At 39.8% G+C, this 23,826-nt stretch overlaps 1 protein-coding gene across 1 annotated transcript; it reads left to right on the forward strand.

Annotated features, from left to right (window-relative positions):
* The first annotated feature begins 342 nt into the window (after positions 1–342).
* LOC149201655 (uncharacterized) lies at positions 343–807 on the forward strand. The gene has a single exon (XM_089401323.1). The coding sequence runs from the start codon at positions 343–345 to the stop codon at positions 805–807; it is 465 nt and encodes a 154-aa protein (XP_089257449.1).
* Positions 808–23,826: the final 23,019 nt, after the last annotated feature.

Here is a 23,826-nt window from a genome sequence, read left to right on the forward strand (position 1 = left end):
CAAACTTGCAGCAACAACAAGGGCAAAGGGATTCAAGGGGAATTCCAATTTGGCGAGGGCTCCGACACTTTGCATCACCACGGGGTTCATGGCCCCAACGCACCACTCATTCCTAGTACACCACCTAGGTCCACTATCCCTGCGTTTCTAGCATCTGCTATTGGAGGGCCACAAGGGCAAGAGGAGATGCCCATGGGGGACTATTTTGTGGAGTATCGGTCCTATGGGCCCTACTTTAGAGAAGCAATTACCTTCTGGGACTTTTGTCAGTTGAAGGGTAACAACAGGGGAAAAGGGCAAGGCAGAGGAAGCTAAACACATGGTACCAATTTGTAGCGCACCATGGAGAGATTGTTCCTCCTGACTTTTGATGGCTCAGCCAAGAGCTCAACGAAAAAATGGGTTGAGAAGTTAGATGTCTACTTCCAACTCAACCAGACGATGGAGGGGGAGGCAATTAAGATTTCCACCTTGCATTTAGAGGGAGAAGCCCATGACTGGTGGTTCCATCAGCTAACCACAACGGGGCATGCATGGGTTACAACCTATGAGGATTTCACTAGGAGGGCGTTGAATCATTTTGAGAGGAGAGATTCGGAGGAGGAATTTCGGGAGTTGACAAGGCTCAAGCAGACGGGGAGTGTTGAGGCCTACATCTCCAAGTTTCTGAGATTGTCAGTGATGGTGCCTAATCTATCAGAGGCTAGGAGGGTTTTCATCTTCATAGAGGGGCTAGCAGAGCCATTGAGGGGATTGGTGAAGTCCAACAGGCCCACCACCTTGCAGAACGCATTTGGGAGAGTGTGAGACTTGCAGGATGCTCTACCCAGGACGAGATCGTCAGTACCACCCAGACAAGGGTTCTAGTAGAGCGAGAGAGACACTAGGGCTCCACCATCAATAGCTAACCAGCGGTGAGGACAGTTGGATGAGGAGACCTGGAGATATATCTGGAGGAGGAAGCTATGCTTCACTTATCAGGAATCGAGGGCACCGGGCCATAGATGCACATCGGGAAAGGTCCACTATATTGAGGTGTACTATGACAGTGACTAATAGGACAAGGTGGAGTTGGAGGCAGTTGGAGATGACAGCGTGGTACCTGTGGAGAGGGGACCACCACCACCACCACCACCTGGGGGAGCCCCTTTTGAATCAATAAGAGGTGTCCTTGCATCCTCACTTGGGGGTACCTAATTTTTTGACGTTGAGGATCAGAGGCACAGTGCAAGGGCAGCGTGTCTCAGTTTTGTTGGACGGGGCCACCCACAACTTCATCGATGCACAGATAGTGCAGAGGACGGGGATCACGACCGAGGCATTTGAGAGGTTCTCAGTTCTTGTGTCAGGGGATAGGACCATGCAGTGTACATGCTATGTTCCCGCTCTTGCAGTGACCATGGGGAACTATTTAGTCACAGATCATTTCTTCATGGTGGATGTACCGAACACCAATGTGGTGATGGGTGTCCAATGGCTCTACTCTCTTGGTTGAGTCACTACTGATTGGAGGAAGTTAGAGATGGAGTTTACAGGGCCAGATGGAAACTTGGTTGTCCTTAGGGGCATGCACTCTTACGCTCCACAAATTGTTTCAACACATAGGATGGAGGCTGACCTAAGCCATGGTGACATTGAGTGGGCAGTAGATTTGAGGATTTCTGAGGTTGGGGGTCAGCCCAAGCCACCACACCCTGATGTATAAGCCATCTTAGACAGGTACCTGGTGGTGTTTGGAGACATACCACTAGGGTAGCCACTTGATAGGGGATTTGAGCACATGATTGAGTTAGAGCTAGGGGTATGTGAAAATTCTGAAACCTGGAATCCTATTGCAGTAACTGATAATATTTCTTCTATTTGTTAAATTAATTAAACAAACTATTTGCAGTTTCCTATGAAAAATATTGAAACATATACGTTGCAACCTTCACAAAACAAATACTATGGAAAAATAAATGCTGGAAAATTAGAGAAATTCTAGCACACACATAAAAAATATTGACACAGTTATTTTTGGACAATTTTCGCCGGAAAAACCCAATGTGGAAAAATTGGTGCATTAGATGAGGGTTTCTTTATTAATTCTTCAACAGAAATTCAAGTACAAGAATTCGGACAACAAAACAGAGGAAAAATATTGAGAGAAAATTAGTGATAAATTTCTCTCTCCACAGTGACTCTTTGACCTCGATATGGATTGTGTGTCCATACACTGGTGTCTCTGCATCACCCTCTGCGTAATGTTGTAGTGGACTGCGTCTCTCCTCACATTGTCTCTTCTGGAATTTGTCCTGCACTTCCCGGATCACCGCTGATACCCTCTCTCTCTCCTCCAACTCACCCTCTAGCTCTATCTCCTCTGCTGAACTTCAACCATTGAGAAAATCAATCTACCTGGGCAACTGAGTAACTGCTAGTGTGTGTTCTCCAAGCCCCATCGAGTTTCTTCTTATAGTCTCCCGTCGAGACATCAATGGCCAAGATTAAAACATAATCGATGGCTAAGATTAACTAGAACTTAATCCATATCTTTTTCTAGAATATTCTTACCATGATTAATTAATACCCTTTAATTAATCATATTCCCTAAGTTTAGACCTAGGAAACATTAAAAACTGATTAATTATTTTAATTAAGTCGTCTCTATGTGGAATTTATAGAAACGATTTTTGGGTTTTGGAGAATACATGTGTTCTAGCCTCTCCACCAAATTTCGTGGCTAGAACACATCCGATGCTACAGAAAATAACACTCCCTCTTAGCAAGGAATGTGTTCTAGCACTACAATCCACTGAAGGAACACCATGTCTCTGCACCACCTTCTGTCACACTGTTGATGTCTGGGTACTACTACCCACCAACTACTGCTCAACTCTAATATGCATTGCATTTGTGCTGCTGCTGACCCTCTCGTACTGTTTCCAACTACTGCATTTGCACTGGAACTCCCTCTCATCTGCTGCTACTGCAACTGAGGATCCATCTTAATCTGCTACTAAAATGGGTTCTCCATCATACCCATTTGTTCCCTGAACTGGATGAACTTAGATCTCCCTAGACCTTTCGTGAGTATGTATTCTACTTGATCCCCTGTGGGAGCATACTGCAACTGGACTGCCCCACGCTGAACGTAGTCTTTGATGAAATGACATCGGATATCAATGTGCTTCGACCTATCATGAAATACTTGATTCTCAGAGTTTTATGCAACTATGATTATCACAGTAAACACTGGTTGTTCCCATCTTCTTCCTGAACAAACACATGAGCAACTTCCTAAGCCATTTATCTTCGCACATAGTTGTGTTGGCTACCATATATTCAACTTCTATTAAGCTCAGTGCTACTAACTTCTGCTTCCTACTACACCAAGAGACCATCCCTGATCCAACATTGAAGCAGTACTCGGAGGTACTTTTCCTATCCACTGAACTACTTGCCCAATTTGCATCTGTTAATCTACATAACCTGACATCGCCTCCTCGAGTACATTTCAACCCATATCCGACTATTCCACGCACATATCTAAGAATGTGATTAGTTGCTTTCCATTATATCCTTTTCGGTTCTACCATGAACTGAATAAGGGTATTGATAGTGAAAAAAAGGTTTGGCGTAGTGTTAACCAGATACATGAGCGACCCAATGAGTTGTCTGTACAAGATGGGGTCGACTTCCTTGTCCCTTGATGCATCTATCTTCTTCCAATTGGTGATCATGGGCATCGTCATGGGTCGGCAATCCTGCATTTTGAATCTCTTCAGAATATCTGTAGCATATCTTCCTTGCCCAAGGAAGATCTCCCCATTCTTCTGCCACACTTCCAATCCTAGAAAATTGTGCATCAACCCCATATCCTTCATGTCAAATTTTGCTTCAAGGTTCCTTTTGCAATCCTTTATGAGCCTTGATGATCTTGTCAAAAATAGGTCATCTACATACAAAACCAGAAAGAGAGGCTCATTCTCCACCATCATATTAGTAGATATTGGGATCTGCATCACTCTTGATGAATCCCAACTGCTAGAAATAACTGTCAATCCAACAATACCACTCCTTGGATGCTTGTTTGAGTCCGTTTAGGGATTTCTTCAACCTGCATACATGAGTGTGTTTCTCATGTGTCTCGAAGCCTTCAGGATACTCTATATACACCTCTTCTTCTATCACCCGATTCAATAATGTTGTCTTGACGTCCATCTAGTGAATCTCCCATCTTAACTACGTTGCTAGGGATATAACGGATTTGATAGAGGTATATCTAGCAACTAGGGCGAAGGTCTCCTCATAGTCTACCCTTCCTTCTGTGAATACACCTTCACCACAAATCTAGCCTTGTACTTCTCTACACTGCCATTTGTAGTGTACTTGATCTTGTAGATCCATCTAGAACCTACAACTAATCTGTCTTTTTGTCTACGCACTACCTCCCAAACATCATTTGTCATGATAGAACTGTATTCTTCTACCATGAAATCCACCCACACTTGCGGTTGTGCGGCTTCTTAAAAGTTGGAGGGTTCTATAACATGAGCTACTAAAGCTTGATATCTGTCTAGTTTCTTGCGTTGTCTCTTGTCTATCCTAGGAGCTCCGACAAACTCCTTTGTGTCCTTCAAGGTCTGACACACTTCCCTACTGGCTCTACTATTGGTGGTGGGAATTTCAATCAGTTCCTCCTCCTGTTCTTGTTGCTACATTTGCTGAGAACTCCCTGGATCTCCTACCATTAAGGAGATATTGGTATTGGTCACCGTACTCAATCCCTGTGACTATCCTCCTACTTGTCCCATTTGTTGTCCCTGCTGTTGGAGTAACGAAACTTCTGCTAACTGATCACCTGCAGGAATTTCTCGAGATCTTCTGAAAGCTCTGTCTTCCATGAACTTTACATCTCGCCTCACTACGATCTTCCTACTGCTAGGAATGTAGATCTCGTATGCCTTTGAGGTCTCGCTATACCCTACAAGGAACCCCTTCTCTACAGTCTAATCCAATTTACTACGCTTTTCATCTGGTATGTGGCAGTAATCCACACTCCCGACTATCCTCCAATGACTTACTTCATGCTTATTTCCTGAGAAGACCCCCTCTAGCATTTTCTTCCCCACTGCTCTATGAGGTCATCTATTTTGAATGTACACTATTGTGTTGCATGCCTCTGCCCATAAGAATCTAGGCATATCCTAGTCATACATCATAGCCTTTGCAGCCCCAAATATTGTTATGTTCTTTCACTCCGCTACTCCATTCTGCCAAGGATTATATGGAGCTTTCAATTCTCTTTTGATGCCTTCTTTTGCGTAGAAGTTTGTGAAGTCCTTATTTGTGTATTCTCCACCATTATCTGAACATAGCACCTTGATCTTTTTCCCTGTTGCGTTCTCTATGAGAGCCTTGAACTCTCTGAACCGATCAAAGACCTCATCTTGGTCTTTAAGAAATAGATCCAAGTCTTCCTGGAAAGATCATCAATAAAGGTGACGAAATATTTGCTACCACTAAGAGCTCTAGTGGACATAGGACCGCAAATATCTATGTATCAATCCCAATACACCATTTGCTCTGCTGTCACTTCTAGGAAATGATGCCTTTGCATACTTCCCAATTATGCATCCTCTACACACATCATCATGCTCTGTGCTGAGAACTAGAACTCCTATTACAGTTTCTTTGAGCATCCTAAGTGCTCCATTGTGTAAATGTCCCATCCTCCTGTGCCATAGTTCGTTCATCTCCTTCCCACTACTACTATTACTCCCTATCAGTGCCATTGGAGAATCGAGCTACAACCTCTATAACTTGTTGCTCGAGCTCCAATCTGTCTCACCTTCTTCCAGCTAGAGTGTTTGACATACACTTTCTTCCCCACAAAGTATACATCGTGCCCCTTGTCTTGTAATTGGGACACTGAAATTAGGTTCATACCCAATCCTAGCACATGCAGTACATTAGTAGCTCTAGTGTTGGTCCCTATTTTTGTCTTAAATTCTATGGTGCATCTCCCTACTAAAGTACATTTAGTTATGTTGCCCATAGTGATCTGGAAGTCCATCTACTCCTCCTGATAGTTAGAGAAATATTCTCTAACTCCTATCATATGAGCTAAAGCTCCACTATCAATATACCAGACACTAGATGATGTTTAACATGACAAGCATGTGAACCCATCCTCCAACCTGGAAGATAATTCTAAGATTTCCTGACTGTTGATTCTATCCATGATTTTCTGTGTTATTTCTCCTTTCCTTCTTGACATTATTCTGCACCAGCAAATTGCTGCAAAATAACTCTGTCTTAGCTGAAGATCGGCTCTGCAAGAAAAATATTGCTGCTCCCTCTGCCTCTAGCAATATTTGATCTGGAAAATTTATTCTTTGTCAACTCTCTTAGAAAAATAATTTTTTCCTAAAAAAAGACTACCTTGTTGGCCAAAGAAACTACGCTGCCTCTGAGGGTTTCGAATTGCTACCTATGCAGAGCTTCGAAATTCCTCTTCCCTTCTACCACTGAGCTCTTCGGTTTCCAAGTTGTTATCTGATACCATGTGAAAATTCCGAAACTCGAAATCATATTCTAGCAATTGATAATATTTCTTCTATTCGTTAAATTTATTAAACAAACTATTTGCAGTTTCCTACGAAAAATTGAAACATATATGCTGTAGCCTTCACAAAACAAATACTGCGGAAAAATAAATGCTAGAAAATTAGAGAAATTCTAGAACACATAAAAAATATTGACACATTTATTTTTGGACAATTGTCCCCGGAAAAACCCAATGTGGGAAAATCAGTGTAGCAGATGAGGGTTTCTTTATTAATTCTTCAGTAGAAATTCAAGTACAAGAATTCATACAACAAAATAGAGGAGAAATACTCAGAGAACTTTAGTGATAAATTTCTCACTCTCCACAGTGACTCCCTGGTCCCAAGATGGACCATCTATCCATATGCTAGTGTCTCTGCGTCACCATCTGTGCAGTGCTCTAGTGGACTGCGTATCTCCTCACGCTGTCTCTTCCAGAATTCATCATGCACTTCCTAGACTACTGCTAATACCCTCTCTCTCTTGAAACTCACCCCTTGGACTACTGCTAATACCCTCTCTCTCTCCTGCAACTCACCCTTTGGCTCTATCTCCTCTGCTGAACTTCAACCACTGATAAAATCGATTTGCCTGGGCAATTGAGTAACTGTTGGTGTGTGTTCTCTAAGCCCCATCAAGTTTCTTCTTATACTCTCTCGTTGAGACGTCAACAGCCAATATTAAAACATAATCGATGGCTAAGATTAACTAGAACTCGATCCATGTCTTTTTCTAGAAGATTCTCAGCATGACTTAATTAATACCCTTTAATTAATCATATTCCCTAAGTTTAGACTTAGGAAACATTAAAAAATGATTAATTATTTTAATTAAGTAGTCTCTAGGTGGAATTTCCAAAAACGCTTTCAGGGTTTTCGAAAATACATGATTCTAGCCTCTCCACTAAATTTTGTCGCTAGAACACATACGATGCTACAAAAACTAACACGGTACCGGCCGTGATTACCACCCCGTACAGTCATCCCAAGGCTTGCAGGTATGAGATTGAGCGGGCCATTCATGAGTTGTTGGCACTTGGGCATATTAGGCATAGCTCCACCCCTTTTGCTTCTTCAGTTGTCCTAGTGAATCAGAAGGATGAGACATTACGAATGTGCATAGATTACCGGGCCCTCAATAAGAAGACCCTGAAGAACCACTACCTCATCCCAAGCATAGATGACCTGATGGATGAGCTCAGAGGGGCCAAGTTCTTCTCTAAGATAGACTTGTGTTTGGAGTACTACCAGATCAGAGCGAGGGATTAGGACGTCCCTAAGACAATTTTCAGGTGTCAATATGGGCACTTCGAGTTCTTCGTTATGCCCTTTGGCCTAACCAACGCACTTGCCACATTCCAGTTTTGCATGAACCACGTATTTTGTGGGCAGTGGTGGAAATTCGTTTTGGTGTTTTTTGATGATATCTTGATCTATAGCAGGACCTGGGAAGAGCACTTGCAGCACTTGGAGAGGGTGTTGCATATTTTGGAGGAGAAACAGTCTTACACCAAGCTGTCGAAGTGTGAGTTCGGATTGACGTAGATGCTCTATTTGGGGCATATCATTGGGGAGGATGGCATGATAGTGCATGAGGAGAAGATTAGGGCCATTTGAGACTATCCAATGTCCTGGAATGTGACAAAGTTGAGGGGTTTCATGGGTATTTGTACCCAGTACAAGAAGTTCATGAAGGGATTCTCTCAGTTAGTAGCTCCCCTCACCGATATGACAAAGAATGTGGCATTTGAGTTGACAGATGGGGCACAAGAGGCTTTTGAGCGCCTCAAAGAGGTTATGAGAAGTTGCTTGGTGTTTTCACTTCTAGATTTCGCACAACCCTTTGTACTTGAGTGCGATGCATCAGGGGAGGGTGTAGGTAGGAGTGGTCTTGACGCAGGGGGGACACCTGATAGCTTTCAAGAGTCAGAAGCTACTTCCCCACAAGAGGTTATATTCCATATATGACAAAGCAATGCCAGACATCATGCATGCACTAGCCAAGTTCAGATAGTACTTGGTGGGAAACAGGTTCCGGGTGAAGACAGACCACAATAGCCTCATATTCTTCTTGGAGCAGAAACAACTGCAAGAGAGGTAACATAAGTGGGTGAGCAAGCTTTAGGCATACGACTTTGACATTGAGTATGTCAATGAGAAAAACAATGTGGTAATTGATGTGTTGTCCAGGAGGTCGGACACCATCTCATTGATGAGCATTGCACCAGATTGGAGGGCGCAATTGCTAGTGGAGTATTCCAAGAATCGATTTGCATGTGAGGTCCTTGATGGTGCAGTGATGGATGATCGGCACAGGGTGATGAACGAGGTGATTTACTATCGGGATTGGATTTATTTAGTACCCAACTCCTAGTTGAATGAGAAGATCATGCAGGTTGCCCATGACTCACCGTTAGCAGGGCTACAAGGGTTTACCAAGATGTACAAGGCTATCAGGGAGTGCTTTGCATGGAGGGGCCTTAAGGATGATGTTCTGAGGCACGTTTGGGAGTGTGATACGTGCCAAAGGAACAAGGGTGAGCAAACACACCATGCTGGGTTGCTACAACCTCTTCCTATCCCTAAGGGGAAATGGGAGAGCATATCGATGGATTTTATTACTGGGTTGCGTAGAGTCTAAGGCAAGGACTGCATATACGTCGTGGCAGACAGCTTGACGATATTTTCCCACTTCTCCACTATTTTAGTATGGTCCTCGGCCTCACAGGTGGCTGAACTACTTTTCATGGAGGTGTTTCAACTTCATAGTCTTCTAAAGACCATTGTTAGTGATCAGGACAACAAGTTCATTGGGGATTTTGGCAGGAGTTGTTTCGACTAGCGAGCACGAAGCTCACCTCGAGTACTAGTTACCATCCCCAAACTGATGGGCAGATAGAGATCGTAAACAAATGGCTAGATGGCTACCTACACAACTATGTGACAAGACATCAGCGTGCATAAATACGGTGGTTGCATTTGGGCGAGTATTGCTACAACACAACGTACCACATGTCCATAGGTATGTCCCCATTCAAAGCTTTGTACAGTTATGATGCATTATCTTTCGATGATGTGATGTTTAGAGACAGCAAGGGCCCTAGCGCTAAGGATTGGATTCAAGAGAGCCAAGATATTTTACGGGCTCTCAAAGATAACCTACAGACTGCACAAAACCAACAAAAACTCTATGCTGAGAGGGGATGAATAGAAAGCTGGTTTGAGGTTGGGGATTTGGTCTTCCTAAGACTTCAACTGTACAGATAGTCAACGCTCAAATAGAAGGGAGCCAAGAAGCTCATGCCCCGCTTTTATGGGCTGTACAGAGTCACTAGGAGAGTTGGGGAGGTGGCGTACGAGCTGGAGCTACCCACGAGGAGCCGAGTTCTCAACATTTTCCATGTGTCTTTCCCGAAAAAGGCACTTGGGTAGTGGCTGATAGCAGCTACAGAGTTACCACCCATGGATGATGAGGGGCATTTGGTTTTGGAGCCAGAGGCTATTTTGGACACCTATGATAGACACTTGCAAAACATGGTCATCAAGGAGTTTTTGATCAAATGGAGGAATCTACCCGATGAGGATGCCACTTGGGAGGGAGAGTAGATACTTCAACATCCTTCTTTGCAGTTGCTTGAGGAAAAGTAACATTTTGGTGGGGAGGACTGTGATATTCCCACTTAGCAATATTGCTAAGGGGAAATATCAATTTTGCCAATTTTGTCATATTTTGCATTTACACTTAGGAAAAGTGGGTTATGGGACCCCATTTGAGTTTTGGAGCTAATGGAAGGCCCAACTTAGGAGGAAAGAAAATCAAAATGTTGGTGGATGGTGGGGACCACTCAAGGAGAAATACGACCCCCTTTGGAAATACGCATTCCTTGGAGGGAAACATTGGGGAGTTCAATGGCTGGGCCCCACCTGGGAAATTGGGGGGCAAAATGACAAAAGAGGAGGCACTCATTTTGGGCATCTTTGATCATTTGAAAATTCACCTTGACTAACATGCTTGAACTGGAGGCCAAGTCTACATGTGCTGTTGAGCACAAGAGATTTTCAGGCAAATATCTCATCCCTTGCTTTAGTGGACTTCGAGTGCCAGCCCTAGCAGGGAATTCCTATCATTTTAAGATGGATCCAGGAGCATCACAGTCTGTGTGTGGAGGAGATTCAGTAGTGACTGCGCAACTCTTTCTCGTGCCACACGTGGGACTCAAGGAGAGAAGGAATTTGGAGTTGAGATTTGTGGAGGAGTTTCGAAGGAGTTTTGTAGGAGATTTCAACCATTTTGGGGGCATTCAGCATTTGGCCAATTACTTTGTAGGTTTTTGTGGGTTATTGGACGAGAGTCCGAGGTTAAATTCCTGGAATTTTCTGAACACCGGAGGAGGCCCTAACAGCCATTTATTGCAGCCAACAACTAAGTTTCCTCAAGAAATCAACGCAGATCAATAGAGAGATCATCTAGCAGCATTGGGGACTAGTCTTCATCACTTGGGATTTGCTAGCTTGCCTTGAGAAATCCCATGTGAACACTTTCCAAGCACCAGATTGTAACCCCATGATTTTATAATAAAATGGCTCAGAGCAGCGCAGTTTTTGGCTCAATTTATGGTGTCTAATCGGTTTATAAATTTCATGTGTGTTTTTGCTATGTTTGCTTTGTTTATTATAGTATATTTCCATTAGGAATATTATAGCAGTGTCATTTCTAGGTGGGTCGAAATACCCAGCTAGTGGAGGAGCACATTGGGGGTAATTTCGGAGGTTGGAACTAGGCCCAGCCCTTTCTGGGTTTTTGCGGGTTATTTGAGGGAAGACTGAGGATAATTTATCAGAATTTTCTGAGCACTTTAGAAGGGACAAACAATAGATTCTTCCTAGCCAACTATGTTATTTTCCAAGGCCAGTGCAGAGCATTGAGGAGGAGGCACTTCTAGCATCCAAGCACTTTATTTTTCTCACCTGGGACATGTCTAGCTTGCTTTTGCAAGCCTAGGTGCATCTACTCCATGCTTATATTGTAATCTCCTTGATTTATAATAAAATGCCTCAGCTTGGCACAGTTTATGGAAATTTTTGGGTGTTTAATGGCATGTGTGAAATTTTGTGTTGCATGTGTTGTTATTGTTTGTTTATCACTGTAATTTTCCCTTAGGGATATTACATGGCTTTTGGATTATACTATGCTCATAAGGTTTTCATAATTATTATGCATTACCAATTTGAGTGAAGCCTCATTTTGGGATGGGACCATTGTGTCACACCCCTAGGCTAGTCATCTATAACATTTCTTAAGAAATTAATGGCACTCCTATTCATTCTTTCACTTATCAACCCTTTCTCCTTTCTACTCCTTTCCATCCTAATCCACTTGTGGAATACCTCCTTTTATATCCTCTCCCTTTGCTTCCTTTTGGTCGCCCCTTTCCTAGGTTAGGTCACTACTAATAGGTCTCCCTAGGTCATCCTCTCGGGTAGGGCCTGACCTGAGGTGACTTCTCATTTAATGGGACTAATCACCATACCTCTTCTATGCCTACTAGGGAGTTTGGTCTTGGTTGTCACATCCCATAGACTGCACCTATGGGTTCACTTGTTCAACCATTCCTCCAATACCTCCTTCCACTCGACTCTTGCCTTCCTCAGTTCAACACTAGCATCATTACCATTTTCTTTTTCCTTCACTATTTAAGTTATAGAGTTGTCGATTCTCGCCTCTTTCATTTGCTATCTCAACTACTGTTTTCACCTCTTATTTGAAGAAAACTAACACACATAAAATAAACTCAATAAAATAAACACTCAGAAATATAGAAACCAGACATGGCGGAAAAGGCCTCAGCCTTACAGCATTCCTCACATTCTCATTATTAATCAATCCAATGTACAAAGAATGATAATAGTACAAATAAATACATGAGGAAGTTGGTCTCAAGATAGTACATCTATCTTGGACACTATGGTTGAGATATTTTCTCAACAAAACACTAATCTAGGAGAACTAGTTGGAGAGAATCTCTCATCCTAACTAAACTCCCTAGTTTGAGGAACTAACTCCTAATTCTCAAGATTTGATTTATTTAATTATGATATTTGGATTTATAATTTTTTTATTATGAGAGTGAGGCTAACATTCCCCCCCTCAATGATAAATCCAAAATAAGAACAAGGAACCCTCTTCCAAGTTCTCAAGTTGATCCTCAAAAAACATTTGCCTGAAAAACGCCAAAGTTGGATGCTGAAGAAACTACAATATGAAGAGACCATGAGTCAGTTGCATGTTTGATTCATCTCTGAATGTCGCTTGACAACTCCATCACATGCCAAGCTGCAAAAGGATCCAACTGTCCTTTGCTTGAAATCAGCATCCTTTGTCCACTGACAAAATATAGAGAACGCCCACTGGCTGATGACATTGAAAAACAACTCATTGTTGCTTTTGTTGTGTTTGAAAACTGCTCACTGCTGACTTTGCTGTCAATCGCCCATTGGCGAATTTGTTGATGCTCACTTGCTGATGAAAATGCCCACTGGCTGCTTTGCTAATGTTGTCAAGACTTTCAGTCTGACAACCACTATCAATTTCATTGACACTTCCCCCCTTTGTCAGCTGAAAGGAGAAACAATCTTCTTTAAATTATTTCTAAACTCCCCCCCTTCAGGTGTAGGAATGTTTCACTGGTGTACTCCCCTATTCAACTGCATGAGAGTACCATCTTCATTTTGGCTGCAATATGTGTGAGTGAATTCGATTGTAAAACTTATACAATCTTCTAACTGTGGATGACCATTCCCAGGGATCAATCCATGAATAATCGATCTTCAATCTGGTTGATTGTTGTTGTTTGCTGCATTGTGCTAATGAATTATTTGACTTGCCACAATGGTGACAAGGATGGAGATCAAAACACGGATCTTCCAGATGACCGGTACTTTGACAATGAAGGCATTTTGGTTTGACTACAACTTCAGTTTGCGCACATGTTTGTTTGTCTGCAACTTTCTCATGGCTTGGTGATGTTATTTGATCAAGAAACCCTGCACTGATGAACTTGATTGGCTTAGAATAATCGGGGATATGCAAGTTGTTTTCATCTTTGTCATATCCTAATCCTCGTCGATTTCGATTACTTTGAATTTCTTCCCATGGCTTGATGATGGGTTTGGAAGAAAGTTGAACTGGAACAACTTCAACACATGAAGTTGTTTGGATGAATGAGTTTGAATGATCAGCTGTATCTGAAAAAGACTTGGAAGCAACACGCTTCTCTTGCAACTCAATTCTCTGCAGTTGCAATTCCAGTTGAAGGAACTCAATTGTTTCATGTGCATGTTGAATATGCACTTGAATGTCAGCAAGATTTGTTTTTTTGATTTGCACAATGTCTTCAGCAGTTGATAACATTAAATTGTGAAGAATTTGGGACAGCTGAATGTGTGTCACCATGTTGTCTTGCTTACTTTGAAGTCAGGTTCGCTTGGAGTAGAAGTCGTGCTTGAAATGACAGGCTCACTTGTACTGTTTGTTGATTGTTGATGCTTTAAACACTTGCTTGAATTATTGACTTGACGCTCACTTAATGACGATTGATTGTTGCACGCTCGCTTGCTTTCACACTTGCTTGTTTTGATGCTTACTTGAAGATTTAGAAGTCACGCTCATTTGATGATGATTGCTTGCTTGATTATTTTATGAACACGCTCGCTTGCTTGATTGTTTTTACTTGAAATACTTGTTTGTTTGATTGATTTTAATGACTTGCTCGCTTGTTGATGATTGTTGTACTTGATTTAAACACTCGTTGTCTGAACTCTTGGGTGATTACTGCAGTTAGTGATGCACTAAACGTGCTGAAAAATGATGGGTGTCGAACACTGTCGAAAATGCACCCAAATGACAAATGATAAATTCAGTGTTCAAGTAACAACTGACTTTGACTTAATGATGCACTTTAACAAATCAAATGAGGGTGTCGGTTACAACCGAAAATGCACCCGTACAATTCAAGAACAGTTTATCTGCAAGTGATACAAAAAGTGTTGATGATGTTGATGTCGTTAGGCTTGAAGTGCTTGATTTGTAGCGTCCTTAACTTGATGGCATGAATTAGCTACTGTGAAATGTTGTTGCAGAAGATTGTTGTTATCAAGTTGATGATGTGACGCTTTGTGTTTATGAACTTAAGTGATTACAAGAGTGTTGATTTTAGGAGCTTGATGGAGCATGCTTATACTTAAGCGTGTCTTATGCCCATTTAGTTTATGTAAACAGATGACAAAGAAAGCATTTAATGAACGTGACACAAACCATGCAAACACATTCAGAGTGTACCTATGATCCCCTTATTCAATTTCGGGCGGATCTAGGACACGATTACCACAAAAAGATATGTTGTTATTAATCTTTAAGATACATCATTATGACAATGTCTTCAGTGAGGCGTCTCAAGCACAGAATGAGAACTCCTTGGCGTCAAATTGTCTTCAAAAACTACCTTCACCAACTCAATCACTCTCAAAGTAAAATATTACTTTGGATTATGTTGTTGCACAGATTGTCACGACAACGCTCAGACCAGGGGCTGACACCCTGATCCCCGATCTCTCCGTTTAAGCCTGTCTCCTGCAACTAAGAGGGGTAGACCATATGGGACAATGGATGACCAACTGTGGGCAAGTTGGGTTGGGAGACACGAGGGAAAACAAGCACTTATTTGATTTTATTAAGTTAATAGACCAGTGCCTTATGAAATAAATGATTAAACGATTATTTATCAAAAGCTGCAGAAATATGAACTCATTAACAATAGTTTACCATCAAACAACTCAAACAAAGTTTAACTTTTACCAAATGTGAGATAATCGATCAACGCTCAATGGCTTAACAATATTCCAGCAATTAAAATTTCGAAAGATTAAATGCTTTAAATAACCACGTAATTTTAAATGCTAACCAGAGATCACATTCATGTAGCTAATCTTCAAATGAACATTTAAGCATGTTTAACCACATAAAAAATGATAAATATCAATCCCTCATCAAAATTTTAGCCTCAGCAGGAAAGATATATCGCAAACATGACGAAGCCTTGAGCCAAGACTGAATCTGGCAAAATATTTCCAAAATATTTTTTATATTTTTAAATAAAGCAAGACTAAGCCAACTGAAATCTAAATAAATGAAACTTAAATCTAAAGAAAATTCTAAACTATAGGACAAAATAAAAAAGTCTAAAGATTACTTTTTTATGGTTTTAAAAAAAAATTATATTTATATATTTTTTTAAAATTTAAACTTAAATAAAAGAATGAACTAAAACTTCAAAACTAAAACTTTTTATGATTTTTATATTTTCTAATTTTTATGATTTTTTTTTATTGTTATATTTTTTAGTTAAATGAAAAACTAAACAAAATAACTCAAATCCTAAATCTAAATCTAAAATTAAAGAAAAAATTTATTAAATCTAAAACTTAAAAGGGACTCTTTTTAAATCTTTTTTTTTTTTTTTAATGAAATAAAACTAAACTTTAAAGAAAATCTAATTCTAAAATCAAACCCTAAGCTAAACTATGATCAAAATCTAAATATAACAAAATGAAAATCTAAAAGGGAAAGAAAAACAAAATAAACGTTATTTCTTTATTATATCAAAATAAACAAAGCATCTAAACTAAAAAAAAGAACCAAAATTAAAATCAAAACCTAGAGCAAAGCACTAAGACCTAACTTAATCAAATATACAACAACAATAAAAAAAAAAAGAAACGAAATTTTTTGATTTTTAATATATATTAAAACATGCTAATCTAAGAATCGAACCTAACTACATCAGCCGAAACACAATGGAAAATAAAACTTAAAAGGAATCGAAGTGCTTCTTTATCGTATTATGCAGTTGAGAGAAAGTGAAGGTAAGAGCTCGACGACAAAATATACCATGGAGGTTTTTTGCAGGGATGGTAGCGGGGAGGACACGAATCTTCGGGTTCTTGTATTGAGTTTGTTGTGTGTTCGCAGGTCTAGAGGAGAAGAGAAGATTGCTTTGCGGGAGCAAGGAGTACGACTGCATAGAGTTGAGGATGAAATCACGCGTTTTGGTGAAAGAAAACTGCGCAGGTTTTGGCAAAGACAACAACAAATGGCTGCAGGCGGCTGGAAATGGACGAGGGAGAAACTGCAAGTGGATTGGACGTAGATCAGAGTGAAGAGCAGCGTGAAGGGACGAGGATGCGCAACTCGATTGGAACAGTGATAGCTGAAGCTTCTGAAGAGTAGGTTTCTGAGTGAAGCAGGGTTTGGTAGCTCAGAAAAACATGCATATGACGCAGATAGGGTATCGATGAAGTGACTGTAGGTTGAGTGGAGCGTGTGAATGGGTGGGAATGCTTGGAATTGAGAGAATACGCAGGGGTTGCAACGATTTGGTTGCAGAAGCTGAAAGAGCAGCAGTATATGGAGAGGCTGGAACGCAGCTTTGCCTCAAAAAATTTCAAAGATGTCCCTGTAACACAATTAAACCTGTAACATAACAAAACCCTGAGCAATAGTAGGGAGCTGATCAAACCCTCAAAAGTCTTCAAAAAACCCTGCAACCTATAAATGGAAAGGAAAAACACCCATAATATATGTATAAAAACCAAAACCCTACAAACCAGCTACAATATTTACAGCTTTGTGATCTACAACAGCCAGATTTGTCAGTAACCCTCAATAATATTTTCAGAATTTCAATTTTACTATGAGACACTTCAGAAATCTTTCATGTAATTCAAAAATAAACTTAAAATGTCAGACCCAGAATCGAAACTGGCTAGGCTCTACAAGAAAATTCTAGCGGGAGTTGGCTGGTTCAGCGGAGAACTTCCCCAAACGCCCACTAATTTTCTCAATAAGGTTTCCTGCACAACTCACTTCAACCATCAATAAAGAGGGAAAAACAGTATTAAATTCCAGATGCAATGGAGATACCTGCCATTATTTCAGAAATTCTATTACCATTCAAACCCTAGTAAGTGAACAAGATACCTGTGTTCAACAATACTCTACATCAAGCTATTACTAATGGCTGAAAATAAAATTATGCAGAAAATAAAACAACTCACAGCACTTCAGGAGAGTAACACCAGCAAGATTTCAACCCCAAAGTCTTTCTTTATTTGCACTAGAAAAAGTTTACAAGAGAGCTTTCTTCAGCACAAGACTCACAGATCGAATGATCTCAAATGACCCCTAGCACCCTATTTAAAGGAAAAATTCCCAACGGCTAGTTCGAGTGATCTATGTCAAAATGATCTCGACCGTCGATGAGGATCAAGATATCTTTTAATCTCATCCGTTGAATTTTTAAATGCATTTTAATATATTAAAAAATTGAAATTCTGCATTTATTTACTCAAAAATTTGACTTATTATTATTTTATTATTTTTTAAATTTTTATTTTATTGTATTTTCTTATTTTTAATTTTTTAATTATTTATATCTTTTATTTTTTTATTGTTTTTTTTTTTTTTCAATTTTTATTTTTAAATGGATCCTCGAACGTAGCCTTTGGAAAAATCACCTAGGACCTAGGACTTAGGACTTATGAGGGGATTAAAACATTTCCTAACCCTCAAGACACTTTACATCATGACTTTTACAATTTTACATCTCAAGGGGGGAAAACCCATTTGATATAGACCCTCATAGACCACCCAGTCTTGCGACACAGATATAATCTAGCAGATTAACACACTGGGATTCCCCTAAGATTCTAATAACAAAATTCGTTCCGGCTTTGGGGTTAGGCTAAAGGAAAACTCTGCCGATCATGGATCGGTGAGACAAAAAACCTTCCGGAATGTAGATTATCACTAGAAAATTAGGTCCACCTAGGCAATTTACATACATGACTCAGATCTACTAAGATTATTTATAATTTACACATGCAAACTGGGTTTACAACATAACACAATCAGGTTGATGATGGAATTCGAATGGCACAGACACATTGCTGAAGCGCTATCCCTTTTGCGAAGAAAAGGGGGTGTACTTCTATGGGAAGTTGACACGTGGTGGTCAACATCTGGCTCTACTTGGGGACATGTTGCTGCACTGTAGGAATGTGAGAATCCAGAATCTGCATCCAGGCAACACACAACAGAAATAAGTAGCGTCCATCCAAAAATCATCATATAACATTTAAGCACATGAAAGATATAAGCTCTTCATTTATTAACAATGAAAGTAAATCTAATCCTAAAACAGAAATAAAATGCTAAAATAACAAGGAGTAGGGTTAGAGATACAATACAAAGGATGCCCTATGGCATCAGATATCATCTTTGAAGAACAACTTGAGCATTTGGCCATTCACAGGTAGATCAAGTGGTTCGCCATCCAATCTACTCAATTGGAATGAGTTTGGTCCAGCTATATCTCGAATGATGTATGGTCCCAACCACAAACTGTCGAACTTCTTATGTTTTCCTAGTTTTTCATTCTTGCGATCCCAAAGAAGTACCATATCTCCCACCTACAAAGATCTAGATTGAGAGAATTTATCAAAGCTTTTCTTAACGTTAGATTGATTTTTACATATAGCATCAAAATCTGTCCTACGAGCTTCATCTAACTCCACAATCTGATCTATTCTATTATGAACAACATCTTTATTAGTAGAAAAATTTTGAAGGAGCTGATAAGCTGGCAATTTCAGGTGCACAGGTAAGGTTACATCCAAGCCATAAACTAATTCAAAGGGAGATTTACCTGTAGCTTTCTTCTTAGTTATTCTATCTGCCCATAAAGCATACTTTATTTTGCTATCCCATGATCTCTTATTATCTCCTACTATCTTCTTGATAATGGTTATGAGATTCTTGTTACTTGATTCGGCCAAACCATTACCCCGAGGATAGTAATTTGACGAATGAGATAAGACAATGCCATACTTGAAACAAAAAGATGAAAACTCTGAGGAACTAAAAGCTTTGGCATTGTTAGTAGTGATCTTAGCAGGGACACCAAATCTAGTAATGATATTATTTTCAATGAAATCCATAATAACCTTTTCAGTGGCATTCTTAGCAGGAATGGCTTCAACCCATTTAGTGAAATAATCCGTAGCAGTCAAAATCCATGAGTAGCCATTACTAGAATTTTCATGGAACTTCCCTATGAAGTCTAGACCCCAATGTTGAAAAGGTGCCTCTACAATGACAGGTTGTAGGGGCAGGGCAACAAGCTTCTGTTTCCCAGTGAATAGTTGACAGGCTTGACAAGTTCTAACAAACTTATGCACATCAGAAAAAATTGAAGGCCAATAATAACCAGCTCTCAAAATTTTGTGGGCGGTAGTTCTAGCAGCATAATGACCACCACAAAATCCTGAATGAAACTCAGAGATTAATTTCTTGGACTCAATGTCATCAACACACCTAAGCACTATGCCCTAAGGATTTCTCCATCCAAGGCCATCCTTCATAAGGCAGTACTTAGTGGCTTTTAGTCTAAGATCCCTTCTCTTATGAGTAGCTAAATGGTTAGGACATGTAAGATTCATCAAGTAATAAACGATGTCCTTGTACCACTCATGCTCTCCTAATCTTTGCAATTCGGTGAAGATAGATTGCTAATACAAAACAAACCAAGAGTTTTTTCGTTACTTTCAGTCAACATTTGAGCCAAACCTTGGCCTTTGACTAGCTTGGTGGGTCTGATCTCTAAATCATATTCTTGTATTTTAGTAACCCACCTAGCACGAGTCCCTAAGCAATCGGTTTGAGTTAATATATCTTTAACAGCAGAATGTGGGACGAAAGCAATGATTTTAGAATAACCCACATAAGTTTTGAAGTGCTTAAGAGACTTGACCAAGGCATAAGCTTTCTTTTCCATGGTATTGTACTTTAATTTGGAATTTTGAAGTGCTCTACTCATGAAAGCAATAGGCTGCTCGTGACCATCTTTATTCTTTTGTAACAAGACACCTGCAATGGTGTTTTCGGAAGCAAAAGAAAGAATCATGAAATCCTTGGAATAATTGGGACTAACTAAGACAAGAGCTCTTGCAATAGCGCATTTGATTTCTTGTAAAACCTTTTTGCCATCTTCTTGCCAAACAAATTTCACATCTTTCTTCAGAAGACTTTGAATAGGCTTAGCTATTTCTGCGTAATTTGGAATAAACCTTCTAAGAAAATTTGTCTTTCCAAGGAAAGACTAAAGGGATTTAAGATTATGAGGAAGAGGAATCTTTTGGATTGCTTCAATTCTTTCAGGATCAATCTTGATTCCATCCTTAGAAATGATATGGCCAAGTAATTTCCCTTCTGTTACTCCAAAAACAGACTTAGCTGGATTCAAAGAAATCCCGTATTCTCTACATCTATCGAAAACCTGTCTAAGATGATTTATATGATTGATACCATCTTTAGAAAATACAGTAATATCATCTTGGTAAATCTCAATAAATTTCCCGATTAACCCCTTAAAGGCATAATCCATAGCCCTTTGGAATGTAGCCCCAACGTTGGTTAATCCAAACGGCATTCTGATGTATTCAAAAGTACCCCATGGCATGGTGAATGTGGTTTTATGATGATCTTCCTTTTTAACCCATACCTGATTGTACCCAGAAAAACCATCTAGCAACGACATCATTCCAGAACCGGTTACTCTTTGCATAAAGTCTCCATGTTTGGCAAAGGGTAATTATCTTTATTGCATGCTAGATTAAGGTTTCGAAAATCGACACAAAGCCTTATCGTACCGTTCTTTTTCCTAACAATCACCAGATTTGAACACCATGTCGAATGCCTTGTTTGAGCGATAATTCCTGCTGCAAGCATTTTCGCAAGCTCTTTCTGAACCAAAGGGGCTAACTTAGGATTACTTTGTCTAAGTTTCTGGCGAAAGGGTTTAGCATTTTCATCTTTTAAGGGGATAATATGTTCCATGACATCTTCCCTATAGCCCTTTAATTCATCATAAGAAAAAGCTAAAACATCTCGATATTTGTGAAGTAAGTTAGTTAACTTTTTTCTTTCCTCCACACTAGTACCTTTACCAATTTTAACAATCTTTGGGTTCTCAGAAGTACCAATGTTTATCTCGAGATATTCGCCTGGGTCCATCTTATTTTCTAACTTCGTGGCATCATGCTGATCAAAATGTTGCTCTAAGGGAACCACATTCCTAGGAGTAGGATTTATGATATGCTCATAATTTAAAGATCCATCCTCCTCAGAATCTATCTAAAAATCCTCAAACTCATCCAAACTATTAAGAAAACGAATGACTTGTTTTTCATCATTAAATACTTGCCAATGCTCTGAGTTATCTGGAACAGATGGTCTAAATATTACTTCCATTTTGATCTTATCCTTAATTAGCTCATTAGATAACTGGAAGGTAGTAGAAGCTACGGCAAGTTCATCTGCCAAACTATTTTGCTCTCTTGGGATAGCTTCGAGGTCAAGGGCATCAAAATGTTCCATAGTATCCCATACAACATTTCGATAATTCCTTAGTCTTTGATTTTTACAAGTGAATTTACTTTTAAGCTGCATGATAATTAAATCAGAATCCCCCTTAATGCTAAGCAACTTAATTTTCAAAGACTTTTCCAATTCAAGACCCAACAATAAAGCCTCATATTCAGCGACATTGTTGGTTGCTTGAAACTCTAATCGATAGGCAAACTTGAAAATGTGATCAAGGGGAGATTTAAGCACTATTCCAGCACCCTTACCATTCCTAGACAATGCACCATCAAAGTACATGTACCAAACTCTATCATTGAGATCCTTAATCTTATCATTAGGATGAATTATGAAATTAGACATGATAGCGTAATTCCCAATGTCAGATTGCTCTTTGATTATCTCATTGTGAGGTCTCTTAGGATCTTCGACATGGAATTTTCTTTCAGGCTCTCTATTTAGTCTTACAAAACTATCACCCCTAGGAGAAGGAATCATAGCATATGACCAATTCATTTGAATACTTCCTCCTAGATCAGAGGCCCACTTTTTGGATAAAAGCATACCCTAGGCATCAGGCACAACAACAACAACAATATCCATAACAATTATGATGTCTGAGTAAACTGATAGATGAACTTGCAAATCTTTGATCAAACCATGCACTTCAATTTTCTTAGAATCCATGGCACATATGTTACAGTAGGGTCTAGAAACTCTTAAGTTAAGCTGTTCCATGACCCTCTTAGTCATGACACAAGCTAATGCACCAGAATCCAACATGCAATTATTCAATTTATATCCATTAACTAACAAGGTGATAAAGAAAGGCTGGTGATCTTTGTTATCAGCATCTAAGCTTTGCAAATATATGGGAGCATCATGATAGTCAACTTCCTGAGTCTTTTGTTGAGAAATATTTTCTTGAGGATCCTGAATAGCTTTTAGTAACTTGTCTCTTTGGGAAGGGATTTTAGCAATCTCTGAAATAGGAACCCAGATTTTCGCATTGTTAAACCAACTTCCCAAATCAACATCTAATCCAGAGTTTAAACTAGGGTTAAAAGTTTGAGGGGGAATTTGATTCCCACTATGATTTTTATCCCTTCTTTGATAGGTCAAACCTTTATCTTTAGCAATTTCCATGATTTTCTCTGGAGAGGGTTTTTCACCATATAACCTAGCCAAAATGTCATCTTCATTTTCAAGGTTATTTATACTAAAAGCTGATGAAGGATTCATAACGTCATGACTATTCTCCTTGACCTCTATCCAATCATCCATAGACAAAGGAAACTTGCTACCTACTACGTTTATTTGATCACCTGGCCCAAACATTCCATTATCTAAAATTCTTCTAACGATGGGACAAGTGGCCTCTTCATGAAGAGCATCACAAACCCAACAGTAAGGAGGAGCATTATCAACCAAATTAGTAAGCGGATTAGGAGGTCTCTGCTCACTAGATTGACCCTTCTTTTGCCAATTGTTATTTCTGTTATTATTATTTCGAGGTTGGAAATTTTGCGTTTGTGCTCTTTCCATTTGGACCAACCTATTCTGCAAAGTAGCTATCTCCTTATTATGATTAATTTCCATGGTTTCGATCTTTTGGAGCAATTCCTGAACAAGCTCGCTTTCAGGCTCTTGAACTGCTTTTCCTTTAGGTTCTTTTAGTTTCATAGTAGCCCTATCGAAACCTGGGATCTTAGATTTCCCAAATGCTGCCTTGTCCTTTTCAAGCTCTATAGCTAAGGCTTG

Source organism: Pinus tabuliformis, chromosome 2_1, assembly GCF_031772625.1.
Source record: "Pinus tabuliformis cultivar Carrire ecotype Pingquan chromosome 2_1, CPIR1, whole genome shotgun sequence".
Lineage (NCBI taxonomy): Eukaryota > Viridiplantae > Streptophyta > Pinopsida > Pinales > Pinaceae > Pinus > Pinus tabuliformis.